Source organism: Rattus rattus, chromosome 1, assembly GCF_011064425.1.
Source record: "Rattus rattus isolate New Zealand chromosome 1, Rrattus_CSIRO_v1, whole genome shotgun sequence".
Lineage (NCBI taxonomy): Eukaryota > Metazoa > Chordata > Mammalia > Rodentia > Muridae > Rattus > Rattus rattus.
In genome coordinates, this window is record NC_046154.1 from 260,623,896 (window position 1) to 260,649,314 (window position 25,419).

The 25,419-nt window shown below is 46.0% G+C and overlaps 2 protein-coding genes across 5 annotated transcripts in view; both read right to left on the reverse strand.

Annotated features, from left to right (window-relative positions):
• Window positions 1–2,240: 2,240 nt before the first annotated feature.
• On the reverse strand, window positions 2,241–11,315 carry Amhr2 (anti-Mullerian hormone receptor type 2). Of its 3 annotated transcripts, XM_032884599.1 has the most exons (11): window positions 11,211–11,315; window positions 10,749–10,931; window positions 10,343–10,534; window positions 10,015–10,086; window positions 9,703–9,821; window positions 9,358–9,588; window positions 4,381–4,495; window positions 4,092–4,264; window positions 3,808–3,955; window positions 3,526–3,662; window positions 2,241–2,678 (listed from the first exon to the last, which is right to left on the reverse strand). In XM_032884599.1, the coding sequence occupies exons 1-11, from the start codon at window positions 11,257–11,259 to the stop codon at window positions 2,424–2,426; spliced, it is 1,674 nt and encodes a 557-aa protein (XP_032740490.1). In that variant the 5' UTR covers window positions 11,260–11,315; the 3' UTR covers window positions 2,241–2,423. The 3 variants fall into 3 exon arrangements, with proteins under 3 accessions (XP_032740490.1, XP_032740505.1, XP_032740497.1); XM_032884614.1 differs by lacking the exon at window positions 3,526–3,662; XM_032884606.1 differs by lacking the exons at window positions 3,526–3,662; window positions 3,808–3,955 and having other exon boundaries at window positions 11,211–11,266.
• Window positions 11,316–18,952: 7,637 nt separating this feature from the next.
• Sp1 (Sp1 transcription factor) overlaps window positions 18,953–25,419 on the reverse strand; it is a 28,646-nt gene continuing 22,179 nt past the window's right edge. For both annotated transcript variants that reach the window (XM_032884632.1, XM_032884625.1), the window contains exons 5-6: window positions 24,831–25,030; window positions 18,953–24,581 (exon numbers count right to left, since the gene is read on the reverse strand). In XM_032884632.1, coding sequence (XP_032740523.1) covers window positions 24,268–24,581; window positions 24,831–25,030 — 514 coding nt within the window. In that variant the 3' untranslated portion in view covers window positions 18,953–24,267. The remainder of the gene's footprint in view (window positions 24,582–24,830; window positions 25,031–25,419) is intronic.

A 25,419-nucleotide genomic window follows, 5' to 3' on the forward strand; every position in this document is an offset into this window, starting at 1 on the left:
CGTATGAGTACATTGTCACTGTCTTCAGACACACCAGAAGAGGGCATCAGATCTCATTCCAGATGGTTGCGAGCCACCATGTGGTTGCTGGGAATTGAACTCAGGACCTCTGGAAGAGCAGTCAGTGCTCTTAACCACTGAGCCATCTCTCTAGTCCTTCTTTTCCTTTTTTTTTTCCTTGAAGGTTTTTTGTTTAATCTGAAGTAGATCTAGATTTTGAAGTGGAAAGACACACCTTTAATCTGGGCCATACCTTCTGCTGGATGCCTAGATAAGGACGTGGAAAAGGACGTGGAAGGACAGTTTTGCTCCTTGCCTGCTTCTATGGACATTCCTTTACTGGCGTTAGAGCCTAATGCTTTGGGACTCCAGCGTACACTGATGAGCTGAGAAACTCAACCACATGGACCCAGCTGGATTGTTGGGCTTTCTGCTTACAGGCAGCCATTGTTGGATTAGCTGGACTGCAGCCTCTAAGTCATTCTAATAAATCCTCCTCACCTGTATCTATATCGTTATAGATTTATAGATAGAAGCTAATACATTAGGGTAAGATGAAATTCCATTCTTTTTTTTTTTTTTTTTTTTTTCGGAGCTGGGGACTGAACCCAGGCCCTTGAGCTTGCTAGGCAAGTGCTCTACCACTGAGCTAAACCCCCAACCCCTGAAATTCCATTCTTTAAAAAAGATTTACTTTATGTAAATGAATACACCGTAGCAGCTGTCTTCAGACACACTACAAGAGGGCATCAGATCCCATTACAGATGGTTGTGAGCCACCATGTTGGGAATTAAACTCAGGACCTCTGGAAGAGCAGAGGGTGCTCTTAACTGCTAAGCCATCTCTTCTCCCCAAAATTTAATTCTTAATGTTTAGGATCTGAGGGGAAACGTGTATATTTATTCCAAGTACTCTTTGACCCAGGTGGGCCATGCCAGTTTCATACAGAGACCTCACGGCTCTTACTGTGGACTCTGCTCACATTTCCAGCATCCACCCCTGGTCAGCGGCGGCCACCCTCTTGTGACTCTCTGCCGTTGCTCTGTTTACATCCCCAGCAACAGCCCCTAATAGTTACGGTATAAACTCCCAACAGCCGGTTAAAATCAAGACTCAACAAACTGCAATCCACAATACATCCACACAATAAATTTACAACCAATTGATAAGGATATAAACCGCCCACCTAGATAAGATAAATTTGCCTACAGAAATCCATCCCAGCTACCTTGTCAATTCAAGACCACCTGGATCTGGGTCATCCTTCTCCGTCTCCATCTTGATTCTCCTTCCTTCTCCTTCTCTCCTGCCTTACAAAAGCTTTGTCCCCGCCTTATTTTTTTACTGTCCAATCACGGCCTTGACCTAACTTGTGCCAGCCCTCACCTGTATATAGACATTAACCTACACACACACACACACACACACACACACACAGAGTTAAAATTATACAAATAAAATCTTCAAAAATAAATGTTAGTAGCTGCCACGGTGGGCACACATCTTTAATCTTAGCACTTGAGAGAGAGAAAGGCAGGTAGATTTTTGTGAGTTCCAGGCCAGCCAGGGCTACATAGTGAGACTTTGTCAAATAAGTAAATACATACATACATACATACATACATACATACATACATACATGAGTAAATGCTGGTGTCCCAAGCATGTACCCCATATGCCAAGGCAGGAGGATTGTTGCAAGTCTGAGACGAGCCTGGGCTACATACATAGTACATACATAGTACATGTAGGTCAGCCAAGGCTATACGGTAAGACCCTGCCTCAAGAATAAAGGGCTAAAGAGATGGCTTAGGAGCCTAGAGCAACCACTGCTCTTGCAAAGGACCTGTTCCCAGCACCCACATGGTGGCTTACAAATGTCTGTGACTCCAGTTCCAGGGGCATTGACATCTTTTGGCTTCCACCACCTCCAGCACGTATGTGACATACAGGAGCTCACAAGCACACGTGCTACGAATAAAATAAAAGGATCTTTTTTTTTTTTTTTTTTTAAAGATTTATTTATTTATTATGTATAAACACTATAGCTGTCTTCAGATACACCAGAAGAGGGCATCAGATCTCTTTACAGATGGTTGTGAGCCACCATGTGGTTGCTGGGAATTGAACTCATGACCTCTGGAAGAGCAGTCGGGTGCTCTTAACCGCTGAGCCATCTCTCCAGCCCCAAAATAAAAGGATCTTAAAGAAGTAAATACGCATTGGTGGAAAGCAAGAATGAATGGGAATCTTGCTTTATTCTCTTTCCTGAGCATATCTACCCGATGGGTTAGAAACCCGCACAGAATGACATCAACAGGCATGCGGTCGACACACGCGTGTCGGCCACACGCATGTCAGCCTGTACAGAGTTCATATGAGCTGCTCATTTACATACACCTGAACAGTGGCACTTACAGGCTCAGGACTTAGAGCCGGAGCCTTGCTGAACACCAAGGAGACAAGAACTCTGCTGAGGCCTGCAGGGGAAAGCCGCAGAGGCAGGCGCTGCAGGGCAGTTCTCTGGGCAGCCCTGTGGACAGCTCTCTGGGAAGGAGGAAGCCACCTGAGGACAAGCCAGGGCTGCCAGGCGCTGCTGCACACACTCGGCTGTCAGTCTTGCTTCTGGGTCTGCGTCCCAGCAATCTTCCAGGAGCTCCCTCAGCCCCCTAGGGTCCTGGGGGAAAAGAGTAGATGGTGGGCCTCACCGACCCCAGAGCAGACATCTCCAGTCTTTGCTTCTCCCCCGCGCTCCACCCCATTCTACATGGACTCCTTGCTAAGAGCATGTCCCACCACTCTTGACTCCCCACCCCACGTGTGGAGCACCTCTGAGCCCCACCCCATAAAGTCCAGCCCCTTGAGTTTGTTCCCTGTGACAGACTCCTCGGATACCTTCCAAAGGGTCTACCATTTCCTCTAAGGATAATACAGGCTAACAACAACGTATGTGCTAATGGAAAGTTACTCTTCGTTCTCCTAGCCAACCAGTGTGTGCTGCAGACAAAGCCTGGCTTCCATTGGCCAACCCAACGGACACTAACTAGTATGGTAGAAATTTCAGGCAGGAGAGTGGGAGAAGGGACATCTTAGGAAACCATTTGTGAAGAGCTCTGCAGTTTCAGATCAGACGACTCTTCTGACCTTGTTATCCCTAGAGCTAGCTTTAACTGGTCCACAGCAGAAACACAGCTGCATAGTACAAAGTGATGGGGCGCCAGTTTGAACTTTGGGGTACACTGTTAATGAAGACACTGTCAAAGGGGCCAAGCTCCGAGTGGGAGAAAAGTCAGAGAGGACTTCCTGGAGGAGATGACTGAACGACAGAGCTAACTGTGGAGTAAGAGGCTAGGAATAAAAAGGCTCCGCAGGAAGGTGGGCATCTTCGGTGGGTGGGGCCAACTGTGTGAGACGTGTAGAAGAAAAGGATAGGAGGAGACGGTCTGGTTGTAGCAGAGACATCTTTGAAATCCATACTCAGCCCCTGCTCCCGGTCCCCAGCTGGCAAGCCTGCGGCTTCTTACTGTGGCAGAGCAGCTCCAAGAGGAAGGGATGTTGGGGCGCTTCCTCTCCGCGACCGCCAGGGCCCAGAGCTCACTGGCACTGGGATTGCTGCCCAGTTCTGCCTCATAAGCCAATTGAAAAGGTGGTGGTCTGTGGTCTGGGAAAAGTGTAGACGTACACTGTTAGCCTCCCCTGGTGAGGGGGCTCCCAAGTGATAAAACTAGGGAAGGCCATAGCCCTCTGGAATAGGTAGGAGGGTATGCGAGCCTTTGTTAGGTGGGACACTGGGGTGGAGACTTTACCAGGCCTCAAATCGGAACAGCGGCTCAGGATCTCCCACAGTAGTAGAGCCAGAGAGTAAACATCCGCTCTCTGGAGAGCTGTGCCCCAGTCCTGCAGGTCTAGAGTCTTGTCCAAGAGCTCCGGAGCCATGTACCTCTGGGTGCCAGCCTGGGAAGATATGGAGTACGAGGGAGTCACCTCTATGGCAACCTCGGCTCAACCCGGTCTACTAGCAAAGCCGCACTGTTGCCACAGCAATCATTAAGCGGTCATCTCAGGTCTCACACTTATCAAAAGCACTCACCTCCAAAATGGCAGCTGGGCCTCGGGGTTGAGTAGGGGCCAAGGCAGGGGGCTGAGCAAGTCCAGGGAGTACCAAGGCAAGGCCCAGGTCTCCGATAGCACATGACCTATCTTCCCGAATGAGCACATTCTGGCTGCTCAGGTCTCGGTGAGCGATACCTGGTTTGTACTGGCCTGTGGACACAGGTCACGTGGTTCTCCTTGGTGCAGTCCTTCTCCCCTAAGCGGAGGGAGAACTGGACTCATTGGTGCAGCTACTGACTCCTCCCTCCCTGATGCTGGCTACTCACCATCCTGCCAACGCTCCCCGTGGAGAAACGCCAGGCCCTCGGCCAGGGACAGAGCCATCCTCAAGGAACTGCCCCAGTCACTCGTGTACTGAGTCAAGTAGTGGCATAAGGAGCCCTGGAGAAAAGCAGAGGGAGGAGCAGGGCACACAGAGCTGGAAAGGATCATTCCAGGGAACAGAGAGCTACTGACAGACCCCACACACTCCAGCTGGCACCTCCCCAGCAGACAGAGACACCCTGACAGAACCAGGTCAAGACACTACAGACAGTGAAAGCATGAGAATGTGCATCAAAGTGACAGCAAAAATAGTAACACTGGTTGGGCGTGATACTGCGTGCCTGCCACCCCAGCACTTGGGAAGTGGAGGGAAGGGGGAATCAGGAACAAGACGCGCGCGCACGCGCACGCGCGCACGCACACATAAATTATAATTTTAGCCAGACAAGGTAGCACATGCATGTAATCTCAGCACTAAAGACGCTGAACCAGGAAGCTCCTACACTGAAGGCCCAATATGTAAAAAAAAAATTAAAAAGTACCTTAATTTAATGCGACCCAGGCCCTTACAACAGGGCCTCCTACAGACCTCGTGAGAACCCCAGGGTGAAGGCAGTCTGGTTACCCTGATTTTTATAGGGCTTTTCTTTTCTTTTCTTTTTTTTCTTTCCCTCCTTTATTTAAAAACAATTAGTACACTTTATTTGTGTATGGAGGTATGTGGGTACCCACATGCTACATGGCGCGTGTGGAGGTCAAAAGACAACTTGCTAGAGTTGGTTTTCTCCTTTCACTGTAGAAGCTCTAGGGGCTGGCTCCGGCCTTCATGTGGGGTGGAAGCACCTTTACCCATGAACCACCTCGCTGGCCCTTTTACTCCTTCCCTTCCCCCTTTAGGCAGGATCTCTCTGGTATGTATGCAACCCTGGCTGACTTGGAAGTCACTAAGAAGAGGAGACCGCCATCAACTTTGCAGTGATCCTCCTGCCTCCGCCAGCAGCACACGCTGGAGTGGAGGTGGAGCTTTCGCGCATGCTGAGTAAGCTTTCTTGAGGGCAGATAACCCAAGTGGAGCTGTAATCCAAGGAGAGTCAGCAGTCTGACTGAGAGTCACTGTCAAATGCTGGTCAAGGGCGTCTGTCCCTCCAACCACCTGGCCTGGGCTAACAGGGCTGCACAGACATAGATGGGTGGAGCCAATGGGAGAGGAGCAACTGGGAACGGCACTCATGAACCTGCTGAGCACCTTTAGAATGGCTCGGGTGTGCCCAGGCAACACCGTGCCTCAGGAAAAGGGGGGGGGGGTGTGATAGAAGCGGAGAACGTAATAAATGCCACAATATAGAGATGAACTAGGTGTTGGGGATTTAGCTCAATGGTAGAGCGCTTGCCCCCTGGGTTCCGTCCTCAGTTCCGGAAAAAAAAAGAAGAAAAAAAAAGAAAGAAATGAACTAAATGTCAGGCTATGAAGCACCCATGATTGACAGCACGTGTGGAAGTCAGACGAGCGAGGAGGATAAGCAAAAAATAAAAAAAAAGAAAGGGGTTGGGGATTTAGCTCAGTGGTAGAGCGCTTGCCTAGGAAGCGCAAGGCCTGGGTTCGGTCCCCAGCTCCGAAAAAGAAAAAAAAAAAAAAAAAAAAAAAAAAGAAGAAGAAGAATTGGGCTGAGAGATGGCTTAATGTTTTAATGGTTAAGAGCACTGACAGCTCTTCCAAAGGTCCTGAGTTCAATTCCCAGCAACCACATGGTGGCTCACAACCATCTGTAATGGGATCTGATGCCCTCTTCTGGTGTGTCTGAAGACAGCGACAGTATAAATAAATCTTTTTTTTTTTTTTTTTTTTTTTAAAAGGAATTGTTTGCCTGTGTAGGGTTTTTGAAACAGGTTCTCTTACTAACCTGAGCTCACTCTGTAGGCTGCCTAGCCAAAAATTTATCTCCACTTCCCAAATGTGTACCACAATGCCTGGATTTTTCTTCTTTTTTTCTTTTTTTTTAGGGGGGAAGCGGGGTGCGGGGATTAGAGCTATGCACCACCACAACTGGAGTTCTAGTATTTTTTTTTTTTTTTTTTTTTTGAGCTGGGGACTGAACCCAGGGGCCTTGCGCTTGCTAGGCAAGCACTCTACCACTGAGCTAAACCCCCAACCCCTGGAGTTCTAGTATTTTCTTTCTTTTTTTTTTTAAACATCTCTCTTAGTTTTAACTGGATGTGGTAACACACACCTTTCATACCAGCACTCTGGAGGCAGAGGCAGGTGGATCTCTGTGAGTTTGAGGCCAGCCTGGTCTCAGGCTGGTTTCAGGATAGTCAGGGCTACCTAGAGAGGTCTCAAACAAACAAACAAACAAACAAACAAACATTAATTTTACTTTGGGGGCTAGAGAGGCTCCCAGGACCCACAACAACACACTGCCTATAGCTCCAGCTGCAGGGACCGTGGCCTCTAATCTGAGAGCACCCACATCCATGTGCACACACCCACAAAAGAGAGAGGGGCTCAAACCCATAAATTAAAAATATCTTAAAAAAAAAAGTATGGGTATTGGGACTTTATGTGTGTGTCCGCAGGTGCCCATGGAGACCAGAAGAGGGCGCTGCATCCTCTGGAGTTACAGGCCATTGTGACAGCTGGCATAGGTGCTGGGAGAGTAGCCAGTGCTCCTAACTGCTGAACCATCTCTCCTGCCCCAAATCTGGCTTTTTAAATGCATTTCCGAGAGCTGAATTCACACCTTCATGCACAGCAGGCACTTTATTGACTAAGCTATATGCCAGGGCCGAAAACTTATTCTTTAATAGACCCAGGAGGACTGTGGTCAAAGGGGGAACTTTCCAGAACTCAAGACCTCAGCAATGAAGGAGTTGTAGAGGCTGGTAAAGTCTGGGAGAGAGCCACTGCATTCAAGCTTGCTAGGAGCTGATGTACAATCAGGGCAAAGGCACAGGGTGATCTCACTCAAAGGAACAGACAGCACTGACACTGGATAAACAGGAGATAGCAGCAGTTCAGTGAGGAACCAGACTCAAGTCACATATCCGGAGCAAACCAGCTTCCTTTTCTCGTCTATGAATACAATTCCTACCTGATGGTGTGCTTCTGAAAGTAAAGCACGTGAATGGGTTCAAAGTGCCTCGCCTAGGACTTCAAATGCACCCCAGTGTTCAGTAGGCCCAGGTTCCATGTGGTCTCGCCTCTGCCTATGCCGTCGACTTATTTGCTTTTGGGGGGCTTTGTTTTGTTTTGGATAGGGTCTTACTTTGTAACTTTAGCTGGCCTTGAACTCACATAGATAAGCCTGTCTCTGCCTCCCAAATGCTGGGGTTCAGGGTGTGCCCCACTGCGCTCGGGCCTGTTTTATTTCTTTGAGTCAGGGTCATATGTAGCCCAGGCTAGGCTGGAATTCATTTTTTTTTTTTTAAAGATTTACCGTTGTCCTCAGACACACCAGAAGAGGGCATCAGATCTCATTACAGATGGTTGTGAGCCACCATGTGGTTGCTGGGATTTGAACTCAGGACCTCTGGAAGAACAGTCAGTGCTCTTAACCACTAAGCCATCTCTCCATAGGCTGGAATTCTTATAGTCAAGTCCTACTATCCAGCTTGGCTTGGCATCTTCTTGTTAATCTCTTACCCCAGGTTACATACATTTTTTTTTCTTTTCTTTTCTTTTCTTTTCTTCGGAGCTGGGGACCGAACCCAGGGCCTTGTGCTTGCTAGGCAAGCGCTCTACCACTGAGCTAAATCCGCAACCCCACATCTTTTCTTCTTATTAAAACTGGGAGAAATGGTTCAGCACTTAACACTGGCTGCTCTTCCAGGGAACTGGAGTTTAATTCCCATTACCCAGCTATTCTGAAAGCCCCAGGAGAGCTAATTTCCTCTCCTGACTTTCATGGGTGCCTGGTGTGCACACAGTGCACAGACATATGTGCAGGTGAAACACCTATATACACTTTTTTTTTTTTTTTTGGTTCTTTTTTTCGGAGCTGGGGACCGAACCCAGGGCCTTGCGCTTCCTAGGCAAGCGCTCTACCACTGAGCTAAATCCCCAACCCCCTATATACACTTTTTAAAAAGCCACATCTGAGTGCACTGTGGTGGTCAGAGGACAACTTTGTAGAGTTCTCTCCTCCCTTGACTTGGGTTCTGGGGACTGAACTTAGGTCCCCAAGGCTTGCACAGTAAGTAAACATCTTCACCAGCCTAGCCATCTCGACTGTCCCTCGGGTTGAATTGTATCATTATCATTTCTTTTTTTTTTTTTTTTTTTTTTTTTTTTTTTTTTCGGAGCTAGGGACCAACCCAGGACCTTGCGCTTGCTAGGCAAGCGCTCTACCACTGAGCTAAATCCCCAACCCCCTCATTATCATTTCTTACTGTTCCCAGTGCCCTGTCCCAGCTCTCAGCACACCACACTTGACATTTGCGACTTCCTTTTCTATGACCCGTTAGTCTATGACGCCTGTAAAACCAGGGGCCATGTGGGCTTCTCTCAGCACCTAGAAGTGCTTGCCACATAGTTTATAAATATTGGTTAAATGAACATATGAATGAGTTTACAAAGCTATTCCTGGATGTGTACTTAACAATGGCCCTCTTCTAGCCAGGCAGGAGTGGCACAAGCTTTTAATCCCAGTGCTTGGGAGGCAGAGGCAGGCAGATCTCTGTGTGTTCAAGGACAGCCTGGTCTACAGCACAAGTTCCAAGACAGACAGCCAAGGCTACACTGAGAAACTGTCTCAAGAATATGTGTGTGTGTGTGTGTGTGTGTGTGTGTGTGTGTGTGTGTGTATGTGGATACATATATGTATATGTATGTGGATATATATATGTATATGTATGTGGATATATATATTTTTTTCTAAAGAAAGTATAAGGCAGGAGAATAGGCATGAGTAAGGCCCAGTGGTCATGTAGCACCCCATAGGAGTAGTGCATAATATAGACTACAGAGATTTCTTGATGCTCACCTTAGGGTACAGTTCCAGTACCAGCAAAGGCCCAGAGGGCATGGGACCAGGGCCTCCCTGGCCAGCAGTGATAAAGCGAACAATGTGGTTATGCTGTAGGCCTAGCAGCTGGTACACAGCTCGCTCAGCTCGGAACTGGGCCACAGCCCTTGGGGGGAAGGCCTTGATGGCTACCATCTCACCCTGGAGTCTCCCAGCCCAGACGACTGCATGACCTCCTTCCTGGATTACCTGGTAGAGACACTGCATTGAGTGTGGGCCTCAGAGCTAGCGCCAGGGCCAGCCTTCCTCCCCAGCAGAACCTCCAGGAGTGCCAAAAGAGCCCACCCTCCTTCCCTGGAGCACCTGGGAGAAGCGCAGCTCAGCCAACTCAGGCAGTTCCTCGCTGCACTCTCCTCCTGAGCCTGGCTCCGGCTCCGGGTCTGACCCACCTTGCACTCTACAGGCTTTTCGTTGTAACAGGGCTGAAGTAGAGAAGAGTCTTAGGGTAGGGTGCACGGGATGGAGACAGCCAGGGGAGCTATGTGGGAAGAGAGCATCTTGCAAGGAAATGTAAAAGAAAATCCCAGATCTGGGGGCTCAGCAGAGCCCGGAGAAGGTTTGGACCTTTGGGCAAGGGTCATGCTATTACAAGGGAGGGGTGGGAGAGGTCGGTACCCAAGATGATGATACTCAACAGCAGCACAAGGAACACTCCCAGCAGCAGCTGCGCCATCCAGATGGGCCCACCTGGACAGCAAGGGAAGACGGCACGGCACACGGGGGTGAGCACTGAACCTCTCCCCTCTTCAAAGAGATTGCTTTCCAAACCACCCCCATGCTGGTCGCAAGCCCCCTTATCTCCCAGTCACCAGGGCAACCAACTTTCCAAGGCCAGGAGGAGGGAAAGTTTGGGCGGGGGTGGGGTGAGAACTGGCCCCGGTTCTCACCCTGACCTATGCTTCTGCTCCCCAGTGGGCACTAGTAACCTGGGGAAGGCAATTACCTGGGGTAGCCTGAGGCTCCTGGGGGCCGGGAGCCCCTCGGTTTCCTGAACGAGGCAGATGGCTGTAGTTGGCATTGCAGAAGTCGGTACCGCAGGAGCATGTGAAGAGTGTGGAGCTGGGGCTGGGGTGCGCTCGGGGGACGGGGTCACAGTGGAGGGACTCACAGCCGGGTTCATCACTGTCTAGGCATCCTGAAGGGGTGGGGTTAGGGGAAGGAGGGAAAGGAAAGAGAGTTCCATAAGGTTTGGGGACAGAGAACAAATCCCGTCTCTGTCAAAGGCATCTGACATGCCTTTTCCCCCCTCTACACATTCCACTTCTCCCCTTCCTTTTGGCTGCCTCCCTTAACCTAGACATGCCTCTCCCCTACCTTAGCTCTCGCCCACCACGTGTTTTGTCATTCACCTTGCATCTCCACTTGTGCCCGGCCATGGGTCAGATTCCAGATCCCAAAGCAGCAATGGCTGTAGAGGCAGCGGATACCCTTCGGGGGGCCTGGTCCTGCATCTACCACTTCCCCCAGTGTTTTTGTGCTTCCCCGCACTCCAGGAGCCTCAAAGAACACACAGGTCCTCCTGTTTGGGGATACTGAAGCCCAAGGTGAAGGGAGTCAAGAAGGGAGTGAAGGCAAGGACAAATAGCAGTCAAGCATAGACAAAACATGATGTCTAGATCCCAGGTCAGTACAGCAGAGCCACAGGACACTGGCTCAGCAGAGGCCTGAGCTCTAAGCCCCACCATGGGAACCTGCGGCCCTGCCTTTCCTCCCAGCCCCCTGGCCTCTTTCAAATGGGTGGCTGCTGCGTCAAGTACACCTTTCCCTTACTGAGTGGTGTAAAGACCCTGCCCCTCTCTGTAGACACTTACCTTGTGCAGCTGCAGGAAGCAGTGTCCAAAGCCCCAGTGTCCCCAGCATCCTACTAAAGGATGTGAGCAGGACAGCATACACCAGCACAGCTACCCTGGTCAACGCTTCCTACAGATACAGGGCACTGTGGGGCTTCCAAGCCCTCAATCCCCAACTCCGCCCCCCTCTGCCCTATCCCAGTCTCTGTGGGGGAGAAGGCTGCTGTGGGGGAGAGGTTGGTGTGAGGAAAACAGGGAGAAAAAGGGAGGAGCAGAGAACCAATCTCTCTCTTCAACTACCTCCTCTCTTCTCTGCAGAGCCGGGAGGAAGGGACCTTGGCTGTCCTGCTGAGAACCCTGTGATAATTAATTCCGAAATCTCTATCCCTTGCTGACCTTGGAAGAAGGTGCTGGACCTTCCGTCTTTTTCAGAAAGATGTTTTGGGCGCTCAGCTCTGCCCAAGATGGTTCCCATGGATTGAGAACTCATATTTGTAGCATCCTGAACAGAGACGACTTCACAAAGTTGATCTCATTTTTCAAACTCAAAAATCAGAAAGGATGTGAAAGTTTTCAGAGAAGACCTGGTGAGATGCCACAGTGATCAAAAGCACTTGGAGCCCTCCTGGAAGAATCATGTTTGGTTTACCCACATGGCAGCTCACAACTGTTTGTAACTATGGTTCCAAAAGATTTGACGTCCTCTTCTGGCCTTTATGGGCACAGGTGTGCATGTGATGTACAGACATACATGCAGTCAAACACCCAAGCAAATGAAATAAAATAAGAACACATGCTCCTGGGCTGGAGAGATGGCTCAGTGGTTAAGAGCACTGACTGATCTTCCAGAGGTCCTGAGTTCAATTCCCAGCAACCACCTGGTGGCTCACAACCATCTGTAATGAGATCTGATGTGTGTCTAAGACAGCTAGAGTATACTCATATACACTAAATAAATAAATAAATATTTAAAAAAAAAAAAAAAAGCAGAGTGAGATTTGATCCTGGGTATGTATGACTCCAAATCCCACACTCTGTTCTCTGTATTATACAATGTTGCCTTAAAACAAATGCAAACTTCAGAGGCTAAAGAAATGTTTCTCTCTCTGGAGAGATGGCTTAATAGTTAAGAGCCCTGACCGCTCTTCCATAGGTCCTGAGTTCAATTCCCAGCAACCACCTGGTGGCTCACAACCATCTGTAAAGAGATCTGGTGTCATCTTCTGGTCTGCAGGCGTACAAGCAGGCATAAAGCTGTATGATGTATACGTAATAAATAAATAAATATTTTAAAAAAATGTTTCCATAGTGGGCATTAACCCCAGCACTTAGAGAGGCAGATGGATCTGAGTTCAAGGCCAGCCTGGTTAATGGCAAATTCTAGGACAGCCAGGGCTACATAAACTATGTCTCAAAAACAAAAACAAACAAACAAAAACACTTTCACTGTCTACAAAATTTCAACATTTGAATTGGGATTGCTGAGAAGTGTGTACCGGATAGCATAATGTTTGCCAACCGGCCAACAATTGGGAAGGGAACCTACAGTTCAAAATCTCACCACCAGAGGTCAGCAGGCATAGAAGAAATTTGTCCCTGGCAAGAGGACCTCCTCAGGTGACTAATATTTACATCACGCTTCCAAAACGTCCTAAACTGCAGTACTATAAAATATAAAGAAAGGCCACAGGGTGTGTAGGAGGGCAAGTCCCATGAACAAAGGGTCTGTGGCTTGTGTTGCCATAGAGTCAGGCATGCAGACTCATTTTCCCCAGAGTTAGAAACCAGTCATGAGTTATCACGTCCACACCTGTGAGTAGCTGGCTTCAAAGAGCTGCTAAAGAGGACTAGTTCCCCGTTCACGCTTCTGACCCCGTTCTGTTCTGGCTGCCTTTCTCAGAATGACCTAACTTAGATCACAGGTGACCGTACCAGCTCATAGTGGGCGGGGCCTTTCTCCTGGGGAGCACGTGTGAGAGGAGGCAATAGCTGTGAGACAGGGTGGCTTCCACCGCCTTCTGGAAGTCTGCAGGGCTGTGCTAGTAAGGTGTGGGATGTTGTGCTTAGTTCCTGCTGTCCTCCTTCACCAGACCCCAGATCAGATAAGTGGGGATGTGGGTAATTGAAGATCAAATGGCTTCTTTTGTTTGGAATGTCTCTGGAGACCCTCTCCTCCAGAGTGGGAGCAAGGGGAGCGCCTCAGTCAAAGCTTTGGGTCACTATTTCTTTTGAAGACAGAGACAACCCAGAACCCAGTGGCTCATTCCTGTAATTTCAGTATTTAGAATTAAGAGGCAGGAAACTGCTGCAAGTTGGAGGCCATCTTGGGCTATATAGTCAATCCCCGTCCGTTCCAGAACTAGAGTTGGGAGGGCAGGGGTGTGTGTGTGTCGGACAACCGCAGTTACAGAGACAGAACCTGAGTTGGAATCCCAAGCAGACAAAAAAAAAGCAACAAAACAAAACGAAAACCAAACTGTGGGGTTGGGGATTTAACTCAGTGTTAGGGCTCTTGCCTAGCATGCGCAAGGCCCTGGGTTCGGTCCCCAGCTCTGAAAAAAAACAAAACAAAACAAAACAAAACAAAACAAAAAAAACAAAAACCAAACTGCGTGTGTAACTATAGCTCCAGAGGAGCCAGCACTTTCTTCTGGCACTAGGATGCGTGTGCCTGCACACATGCACACACATATACACAAATCTCTCTCCCCCTTCCCATCTCTGTCTCTGTCTCTCCGTCTCTCTGGGCTGGTAGCACAGGCCTGTAATCTCAGTTACTTGGCTGAGGTGGGAGGATTAAAACTGCAGGGTTTGCTGGGATATAGAGGGAGTTCAAGGACAGCCTCCAAAACTTAAAGAATAAAAACAAAGCCAGACATGGTGGCAGATACCTTTAATCCCAGGACTTGGAACAGGCAGTAGGATGTGTGTATGTATGACAATAGAACAGAGGTGGAGGGAAGAAGAGAGAGAACATGCTGGAGTAGATGAGACTTGAGAAAGAAGGACCCAAGATGGAACACCAACGCTTTAGTGTCAGAGACAGTAATGTCTCCGAAGGAGACTAGGAGGGCTGGAGACACAGGTGATTTAGTGTCACATTCTGTTTTTTGCTAATGTTGGCTGACTTAATTTTCACCACCAGATATGTGTGTGCACACAAACTCCACACAGTGCTGCTTTGTAAACCGGGTTGTTCTGAGGCCCACTTGCTTCTGCCTCCTGAGTGCTGAGATTATAGATCTAAGTCACCACACTTGGGTTACAGTTATTCTTTATACCTCTTTGAGTGCTGTGTGTGCACTATACCTGAAAGTCAGAGGTCAACCCTCAGAGATGGTTCTCTCCTCCCACCATTTTGGTGCCAGGGCTCAAACTCAGGTTGTCAGGCTTAGGCCTTTATCTGTTGGGTCGTGGAGCCAGATGGTTTTATTATATCTTGCTTTATCTAAAAGATTTTACTTTTTTTTTTTTTTTTTTTTTCGGAGCTGGGGACTGAACCCAGGGCTTTGCGCTTGCTAGGCAAGTGCTCTACCGCTGAGCTAAATCCCCAACCCCTACTTTTTATTTAATTAGAGACAGAGTCTATATCTATATAGCCTTGGATGTTCTTTTAGTTTTAACTATGTTTTTAAAGATTTATTTATTTATTTTATATGAGTACACTGTAGCTGTCTTCAGACACACCAGAGGAGGGCATCAGATCTCATTACAGATGGTTGTGAGCCACCATGTAGTTGCTGGGATTTGAACTCGGGACCTCTGGAAGCAGTCAGTGCTCTTAACCGCTGAGCCATCTCTCCAGCCCTTTAATTATGTTTATATGTGTGTGTCCACCTGGGAGTTTGTGTACTTAAGTACAGTATCTTCAAAGGCCAGAAGAGGAATCATTTCCTGGAGCTGGAGTTACAGGCAGTTGAAAGCTGCCAGATGTGGGTCCTCTCGAAGAGCAGCAAGCATTCTTTTTTGTTGTTGTTGCTTTCTTCTTCTTCTTCTTCTTCTTCTTCTTCTTCTTCTTCTTCTTCTTCTTCTTCTTCTTCTTCTTCTTCTTCTTCTTCTTCTCTTCTTCTTCCCCTTCCCCCTCCCCTCCCCTCCTCCTCCCCCTCCCCCCTCCTCCTCCTCCTCTTCCTCCTCCTCCTTCTTCTTCTCTGATACACAAAGTTTCTCCTCCATAACAGCTCTGGTTGTTCTGGAACTCTTGTAGGTTAGGCTGGTCTCAAACTCAGATCTGCCTACATTTTGAATGCTAGAACTAAAGTCGTGTGCCCAGCTTTAAGCAAGCACTCTTAACTACTGTTTGGCCCCTTATAACTTGTTTTGTTTGAAGCAAGCAAGGTCTCACTGTGTAGCCCTGGCTGGCCTTGAACTCACAAATACCCACCTGCCTTTGCTTACAGAGTGCTGAGATTAAAGGTGTGCATGTCCACATTTGCCTCCTCTCATTCAACCTTTGGCTTTTTTAAAAAAAGAAATTGCATTCTATTTATGTATTGCATTTGTAGAGGGCAGAAAGCAACTTGCAAGGAGTCTGTCCATTCTGTCAACTGCATGAATCCCAGGGGTTGAACTCAAGTTGTCAGGATCAGCAAGTGCCTAGGGTCTTTACCCTTGAGCCAACTCACTCGTCAACTGAGCCAGCCCTCTCACTGGTCCACATTCACAGCAGCATCACGTTTTACCACAAGAAAGCTTAAAATGGAGAAATCACTAATCAGGAGCACACTGCAACACAGAGAAACCAATGGTCTGTAACCAGGTGGCTAACAGTAAACTGAACATTTTTGAAAGAATCAGTGCTAACAAAGTGGTCTGAGGGGTGAAAATTATTGGGTGTAAACTGCTCCCACTAACTTTGGGGAGGACAATAGATCAGCACGACTGAGAAGGAAGCAGTTTTTCAGAATGGGGCTGGGGTAGAGGGAGACTGAGAACATGCTCATAAGCTAAGGAGGGAACCAAAGGCAGGCTGAAGATGAAAGGAAAAAAATCACATCAAAACAAAGAACAAAGAGAAATCAAGTGAGAGAAAATGGGCCACCTTCAAAGGAAGAACAGTGTTTCCTTCTTAGGAAGAGGGATGGGGCAGACTGGTGGGCAAACATGTTTTGAGGAGGTGAGTGAGGGACAGTTTGAAGAAATTCTAGCTATCTTCTCCATAAAGTAGGAGACAAATTGGCTGCTGAAAACGAGATAAGGTGAGAAGAGCAACTGGTGGCATCTGTATCACAGGCCCAACTGCAGAAGTCATGGTGGGAGGGCCTGTCTCAAGCATTTGCCTTAGCTTTAGTACGGAATAAAGAGCAAAGACTCAAAAGCATTTATTGAATGAGTCCACTCTACTACTGAGCTGTTTCGGGCTGTTAAAGCACACATCTGGATGGGTATGGTAGCATGGTAGCGCTCACCTTCAATACCAGCACCGGGGGCACAGGCTGATAGGTAGGTCCAGGAGCGCTAAAGCCAGCCTGGTTTACATATAATTCCAAGCCTAGCAGGGTTACATAGAGAGACCCTGTCTCAAACATAAACGCACACCTAAGGAGATGTGCTGTCAGTAAAGCACTTACCACAATAGCACGGAGCTGAATTGAAATTCCTCAGTACACTAGAGATCTGTCTCTGCCTCTGGAGTGCTAGGATTAAAGAAGTGAGGCCACCACCATCTGGCTTGTTTCATTTATTTGTTTATATAGGTTTTTCATTTTTTAAATATTTATTTTTACTTATATGAGTACACTGCAGCTGTCTTCAGACACACCAGAAGAGGGCATCGGATCCCGTTACAGATAGTTGTGAACCACCATGTGGTTGTTGGTGAACTGAACTCAGTGCTCTTACCCGCTGAGTCATCTCCGGCCCTATACAGGTTTTTCAAGACATGATTTCTCTGTGGAGTCCTAAGGCTAAGTTAAAATTCCTCAGCCTACCTCTGCCTCTAGAATGGTAGGATTAAAAATGTTTTGGGACCACCACTACCACCTACCTTAAATTTGTTATTTATTTAGGCTTTTCTTTTTATTTTCTTTCTTCTATTTAAAGATTTATTATATATTAATATACTGTAGCTGTCTTCAGGCACACCAGAAGAGGACATTAGATCCCATTACAGATGGTTGCGAGCCACCATGTGGTTGCTGGGATTTGAACTCAGGACCTCTGGAAGAGCAGTCAGTGCTCTTAACCACTAAGCCATCTCTCCAGCCCCATATTTAGGTTTTTCAAGACAGGGTTTCTCTGTGGACCCTTTGAACTAGTTCTATAGACCAGACAGGCCTCAAACTCACGAGATCTGCCCAACTCTCCTTCCAAAGCAGTGAGATTAAAGGTGTGTGCCACCACGTTTGTGTGAGTCTCACAAGGTAGAAGATGGTCGAATACCCAAGGTCCTCCTCCATGTGCACTGTGACACATGCACACCACACCTGCACTCACATACAGACTTGTTTACATGGACTTGGGAATCTGAGGCAAGGGGACTGCCTTGACAACCTGGGCTATGTAGACATTAAGTCAACAACCACCACCAAAAAAAAAGAGGGAAGCTGTTATATAGCAACCCTTTGTAACTTCTTTGCAAGCCAAAAACTTTTTTCCCTAAAAGATAGTATTCCAAAATAAGTAGGTCACTTAAAAGGTGGCTAGAGAAGTAGTTTAGTTGGTAGTGTGATTTCCCAACATAGTGTCATGGGTATAGACTTGTGAGCCTGGCACTAGGAAAGTGGATGCTGGAAACCCATCCTCTGCTAGAGACAGTTAAGAAAAACCAGGGTGTGATGATGGGTGGAGGAGCTGGAGAGATGACTCAGTGGTTAGAGCACTGAAACTGGTCTAGAAGACCCAGGTTTGATCCCCAGCACCCACACAGCAGCTTATAAATGTGTGTTAACTCCGGTTCTAGGGAATCTGACACCCTCTGGCACTGTACACACATAGTACACAGACACACGCGCAGACAGAACACCCATATACATAAAGTAAAAACTCAAGTCCCAGCACTTAAAGAGACCAGCAGAAGGCAGATGGACCTCTTGTCCCTTCTAGGCGTCTGGTCTCTATATTGAGTTCTAGGACAGTCAGAGCTACCTAGACCCACCGTCTTGAAAGTACCAAAAACAGTAAAAATTATTTAAAAAGGGGTGGTGGTGGTGGAAACATGGCTCAGTGCCAAAGGCCTCTATCATCAAGCCCAACAGCCAAGTAATCTATCCACATGGTGAACAAGACCCCTGCAAGTTGCCCTCTGACCTCCACACATACTGTGGCATGTGTGCTTGCACACAAATGCAGAAAAAACTTACTGAAATTGAGGCAGCCACTATTCTTGTTTCTCTTCACAGTCATCTTTTTTAAGTGCTTAGAATTACACTCAGGGAAGCACACACAATATAGAAGTACTTTATCGTTGGGCCCAGAAACTCAGCACTCAGTGTCCACCCTTCCTCCTGCTTTTATTTTTCAGACAGTCTAAACTGGCCTGGAACTTCCTATATACACCAATCTGGCCTCTCAAACCCAACCTACTCACATTTCACAGTGCTGGGACTACAGGCGTGGACTACCAAACCTCACGTCCTCCACGTTTCTGTAGTCATAGCACTGTTGTTTGTGAACCCTCATCTAAGGTTAAAGTGTAGATTAAGTGCATTAATTAAAATGTATGGGAGTACAGTATAGTGTAGGTAGCTGCAACATTTGTTGGATTCAAAATAGGGAGTTACCACATATACCCCATTCCCAACCCTCTCAATACACCAGAGACATCATTTATTAAAAAAGTTTTTAATTGTTTTACAAAGGAGCTACAGACTACATTGGAACTAATCTTTGTACAAAAGGTGGAGACGGAGATAGAGATATAGAGAAAGAGATACTGAGACCCCAAAACACCCAGGGAAAAATGTGGGGGGAGAGACGAGGAAGATACAAAGGGAGCAGGAAGACGAGAGATTAACATCATACACACTCAAGAGTGAGGGTGGAGAAAGTGAGTGACTTGAGAAGTATTTACCCTCACAGCCCTGGTGACAACTGGATTGGAACCCACAACAAACATCGTGAGATTAAAGGCTTAAAGGCAACAGTGGTACAGAGACTGGTTATTGCCAGTATCAAGAAAGATAAACTGGTTTTAGGCACCAGAGTGGAGCACTACTCCTCTGCCCTGGGATGACAGACTTGGGAGAGGGAAGCAGGCCCTAGGGCAGCTGCCTTTGGCTTCCTCAGATCATTATCAACATATTCTGACTTTGTGCCTAGTCTTTAGCTAGGTAAGGGGTATTAGGATGTTACTGGGAGAAAAGTGTCATCAGAAATAGGAAGAACTGCCATTATCCACAATTTTCAAGAGCAGTTACTGGAAAAGCTGTGTAGACAGAATCAGTTCCCTGGTAGAGAAGGCACAGTGTGATTCCTGAAGGCAAAATATAGGAAAGCACACAACCAAGCAGATGAACCTAAGTCTCTTCCATCTGCAGCCCCAGCCTAACCTGTTGTGCTCCTCAATCTCCACGAGCTGGGATTTGGAGCAGGACAGATGAGGAGTCCCTGTACTCTCTCAGCCAAGACAAGGAAGGTTAGGCTGTTTGATAAAGGAGCAAATTGAAAGAAAAAAAAAAAAAAAAAAAGCTTCACTCTCTCAAATGAGTGCTGTGGAGAAATCCTTCTGAGTTTGGGAAGTGAGATGACTTAGGGAAGGAATGGAGCCAAAGACTTCCCCCTCTTTTCTCTTCCCAGTCTTCAATCTACAACACATGAGCCAAGTCTGGAAGAGGGAGTAGGAACTTAAAATAAAGGCTGCTTAATGTCTTTTCTGGGGGATGGTATTTAGGGAAGGCAGACAAAGAAAAGAAACAGCTCAACCTCAAAGCTGATCTACTCATCCTCCTAGATGAAGATCTGTACCCCCCGGAGCAGAGCCAAGAGAGGCACACAGCCTTTCTAAACCAAAGTAATAACCTGCCCATGTTTTATCAGCAGCTATCGAAGCAATGTTTTCCGGGTTGGAAAAATGCCATACCCTCCTCTCCCAAAGCAACTGCTGCTGCCTTTATCCTTCTAAGTTACTGGCTCATCTGAGAGAAGACCAAACTGAGATTTCTAATATTTCTCCTGGCAGCCCGAAGAGGTTACCCAACTTTGTCTATGGAAAGTAAAACCATGCAAAGAGGCCCTCAGCTGAGGCAGGGACACGATCGTCACTTTCTCAGTACCTGACCTCCGAATCACTTCTCATCTGATCCCAAGGTCCAAAAAGACATTAGGGCACTTAAAATTGAATGAAAACTTTAATCTTGTAGCACCAGGGCTCCTTCAAAGTGTAACAGAGGCCTGATTAGCACCTCCAAAAGAACCCCTCAAAAAGTATCCAATTTTATTGCGGCTTACAAAGATCTGCAGCTTCCAGTATTCACATAATGTGAAGTATTAACAATACAAAATATATTCTGAAAGTCAACACCTGCAGTTCATAGTGCTTTCTCAGATTTGTTAAAAAAATACAATGCTTAGTTTTCTATATCGGATATACAAAAGCAAAAAATATATGTATATAGTAGAAATAAATCAGCCATAGTAATTACAGCTTTAGTCTCCCACCCTCCCCAAATTATAACACCTTCATCCCATACTTCAGTCTATACTTTCTGTGATTAAAGGGTCTATTTATTCTGAGACCAGGCTATGAAAGAACCACTATATTGCATTTTGAATAGCACCCCCAAAAAGAGTGCCTATGGGAGGTCCCTGAAGGAAGATGGTGGAAAAAGATGACACAGTCAAACAATTTGTAGATGAATATAAAGGGCAGCCTAGGACAAGGAAATGAATGTTTAAGATTACTATTTCTGCTGCGTGTGGTGGCATACATTTGTAGCCCCAACACTTGAAAGGCCAAGGTGGACAGATCTCTGCAGCCTGGACTACATATAAATTCAGACCAGCCAAGGATACCTTGAAAGACCTATTTCAAAACAAAAAACAAGACTATTACATTGGTGGTCACCTATCACTTTGCAAGGTATAGTCATTTTTCTTTTAAAAATTAGGTAAAAAATCATGAAGGCTGGACACAGTGGCATATACTTGTAATCCCAACACTTAGGAGGCAAAAAAGATTATTCAAAGTTCAAGGCCAGTCTGAGTTACATAGTGAATTCCAGGCTAGCCTGGGATACAGAGTAAAACCCTATCTCGATGAAAGAAAACAAACAAAAAAATTCCAAACAACAAATGTAATGAAGAGAATTTTAGAATCCTTTTGCAAGCCAATTATGTTAAATTCTGATGGCCAAAAGTTCTGGGAAAGGTTCCCTTTCAGTAACAATACCCTGACTGGAGTAATGTAATCTCTTAACTGTGAAAAAGGCTGAGTGGTTCATAGACAGGGAGATAAGAGCAGAAACTGATTCCATTTTATGGGCAATAAGACACTGGAGAAGGAAACTCAAAAAGCAGAAAGAATCTGATGTAAATTAATTCATGTTAATGTTAATGTAGCAGACCTTGAGGGTAAATCATCAGCTTCTCACCAAGAGAAAACACCTTCCGATCCTTAACTTATATAAGGCTTTTACGGTCATCAGCAACACCAGGCCAGCTTATATCTAATCACCTCATACTAAACAAGATTCTACTCCTTCAATTTTCTAGCAAAATACTGCACATTCCAGTGAGTTATCCTGCCCTCTTCCTCCAGAGATGCCAAAGTACATGATTATAAATGTAAAATAAGTTTGAGTTCTGCTTTTCGTTAGGAACAAAAGGTGTGATGATGGCTAAGGACAGGTAACGTTTACTTCAACATTAATAACATGTGATTTGGGGAAAGTCCCTTGAAATATTTCCTGAGTCTTGATAACAGTATTAAGTCTGCACAGAAAGGACCAAATGGAATAAACTAATGTTAGTATTTCAGGCTAACAACACCGTAAACTTAACAAGAACCTAGTTTAGATGGAATTTACATAACATGTATAATAACACTATAAGCTATTTGTAGCCAAGATAAAGAAGTTAGAATAAGGAATCCACTATAGATTTGGATGTTGATTTCATTTTCAAACACAAAAATAGTTTCTTTTTTTAGAAAGTGCACTAGGATATCCCCCCACCCCATAATTGTTAACCAATTTAACACAAGCAGAGAACTGACCTTAGGAACATACCCAAGTTTTATGACCAATTTCTAGATAATGGACCTGAAAGGCATTTCGATCTGAATTTATTTTCCAACAATTTCAAATATAAGTTCTCATCTGCATGTAGATATATACAGGCACAAACACATTCACACACAGTCATACACAAACATTTTAGATTCTCTATCAGATCAGGGTAATTTTTTATTGCAGGTCTCTTTAAATATTGGCTAACAGAAAACCTATCCCCAACCTAATAGATTCCACACATACACTCAACCACTTCCATACTTCCTCACAGTGAAAAGCTCTCTGACAAGATAGCAGAAGGTCAAGAGAGACAATGCTTTAATGGCTGGGCCTTGAGGACAATTCTGGTTGCATTTAAGTCTCAGTGTAAAATGCACTGAGTTTCCCTGCCGATATAATTTTTGGATCAGTCTCTTCTGGAATCAGGCCATAGAGAAAGCAGGATAATTTCTCCCAATTTCTCCTAAAATCCACAGTGGTAAGACAAGATTTCTTTTTGTTCTGGGCTATCGTTCCCATGATTGTGTGCTTCCCTTTCCCTTAGGAACCACCCAAGTACATGTAAGGAAGAGTTAAGGGGGACTTTTTTTTTTTTTAAAGAACCACTTTTGCCACTGGCACAAGTTTTGCACTCTACAGAATGGAAAGTCCAAACAGATCCCCTGGCTGATGCTCCTAAACATTAAAACATTAATACGAAGGAACTACAGAAATGTTCAAAAGAGGAAGTGTACTTCCTTTCAGAGTGTGAACTCAGAAGGCCATTCTGTGAGGCTGAGAGTTATTTGGAAGACAATGATACTGAAATCCGAATAATTCCACTAACTTCTGAACCCAAGACTATTGAGTTATTTCCTTTTCTGAGAACATCTTTTTCATACTGAAAGCTGCTGCCTACTATTTGAGCATTTTGACAGTGTATCTCCTTCAAAGGGCCTCTTACACAATTCCACAGAAAATACTTCTGATGTGTAGAACAACTAATAAAGGGAGATGGCTTTGACTCTCCAGCACTAATGTGCCTGCGTCAGTAGTATTTGAACACTCCCTCCATAGCTACACTTCAAGGCTTTTCCACTCCGTTGCTGGAACTAACGTCTTTAAAATATTAACAGAAGTGCCTAATCCAGGGATCACTGTCAAAAACAACACAGGAAATGATCATGTGAGAAAAGGGTGTGAGACAAAAAGGACTGAGTCAGGAAAGGAGTGCAAGGAGCTGATCCCAAATAAAATAACAAAATTAAGGAAGAAGACACATTATATATGTATATATGAACTGAAGCAGAGCGTATGAATGCTTACTCTGGTGGGATGCCAGGACAACATTTATAGGAAAGCTTGATGTGTCATGATAAGGCTCAGCCATTGAGAAATAAGGCAATATAAAAAAAAAGAAAAAGAAAAAAAGACCAAGGTATTTTGGTCACAGAATGGTCTTTTTCCTCCTCCCAGCCAGCCCCTGTGAAAGCATCTCTATATATTTTTTAATATATATATATATAATATAGAATCTGTTTTTGTTAAAAAGTATTTCAATGATCATATATATTTATCAAGGCATGATGGCTTTAGGAAAGGGGGGGATCCATCATGGGAGAGCTAAGAGGGAAAAACAGGAAGAGGAGGCTGGGTAAGAAGGGTAAGAAGAACCTGGGATGAGATAAATGCTGATCAAAAAGTGGCACCAACAGAATTTTCACTAATATTCTCCATTTTCAAGGAGTCACCAGTGACATAGATGGGTGCCACGATCCCATCTCTTCTTTTGTACCATCTCCCAATTCTTCCTATCACCAAGCACATGAATGACTCATGGCTCTCTCTTCCACATGTCTCTTGGACCCATGCTACCTTGCATCCCGGGCTTGGTGGGTATTGGCCCATATGTCTCTGGCCCTGGGCGTCTAATCTCAGAAACCATTGCCACTGATATTAATGGACTGCAGCTCTGTCACCTGCATGACGTTGATGCCACTGTTGGCAAGACGGGCAATACCCTCTGGACAGATGGCCTCCATGGCTACCATATTGGTGGTAATAAGGGCTGAAGGAGTGGCAGTGCCACTGCCTTCTGAACCTGCCCCACTGTCCAGGGGCAATGTGCCCACGCTCAAGGCTACACCTGGGCCTCCCTTTTTGTTCTGGTGGGTCTTGATATGCTTTGACAGATGATCACTCCTCATGAAACGCTTAGGGCACTCAGGGCAGGCAAATTTCTTCTCTCCTAGATTTAAAGAAAAAAAGAAAAAAGATAACTTAACCAAAAAAAACCCAACCAAAACAAAGTTGAAGTTGATGTATGTCCTTCAAAATCCCTCTTGAAACTGAGCTCCTTATTAAAACCTTCCAGACTAATTCAAATATTCTTGGGGACATACTGTTTCACATATACGTTGTTCAGGGATTTCAGTTAGTTTCATGGGCATATTACGTCTTATCTATTGCTTTCCCTTTTCCCTCGGGTCTTACTCACCTGTATGTGTACGTTTATGTCTCTGAAGCTCATCCGAACGAGTAAAGCGCTTCCCACAGTATGACCAATTACACATGAATGGCCTCTCCCCTGTATGCCAGCGCAAGTGTGCACGGAGATGTGAGGTTTTGCCATATACTTTGCCGCATCCTTGGATATGACAAATGTGCTGTTTCTTTTTGCCAGGATCTCCAGAGCCCCTAAGAATGAGAACATAATGATTTATTACTCTGGAGATAGAAATGAAGGAACCAAGAAGTGTAAAGATTGAAATAAGTACACTGTCACTGTCTTCAGACACACCAGAAGAGGGCATCAGATCCCATTACAGATGGTTGTGAGCCACCATGTGGTTGCTGGGAATTGAACTCAGGACCTCTGAAAGAGCAGACAGTGCTCTTAACCACTGAGCCATCTCTCTAGCCTCTGCTTGTTTGTCTTTGAGAAAGAGTCTCTCTGTGTACACCAGGCTGTCCTGGAACTCAGAGATTCACCTGCCTCTGCTTGCATAATGCTAGGTAGGATTAAAGGTGTGTGTGCTGTCATACCTGTCACTAAGACTTAGTCTTTTTTGCCACTCCGAAGAAAG

What these genes read in the sequence shown, in the direction of transcription:
- Amhr2 (XM_032884599.1), bottom strand. Translation starts at nt 11,259, where the DNA reads ATGCTGGGGACACTGGGGCTTTGGACACTGCTTCCTGCAGCTGCACAA. An exon ending in GCTTCCTGCAGCTGCACAAG is followed by an intron (nt 10,932 to 11,210) that starts GTAAGTGTCTAC and finishes CTTGGGCTTCAG; the next exon opens with TATCCCCAAACAGGAGGACC. An exon ending in GGCACAAGTGGAGATGCAAG is followed by an intron (nt 10,535 to 10,748) that starts GTGAATGACAAA and finishes CCACCCCTTCAG; the next exon opens with GATGCCTAGACAGTGATGAA.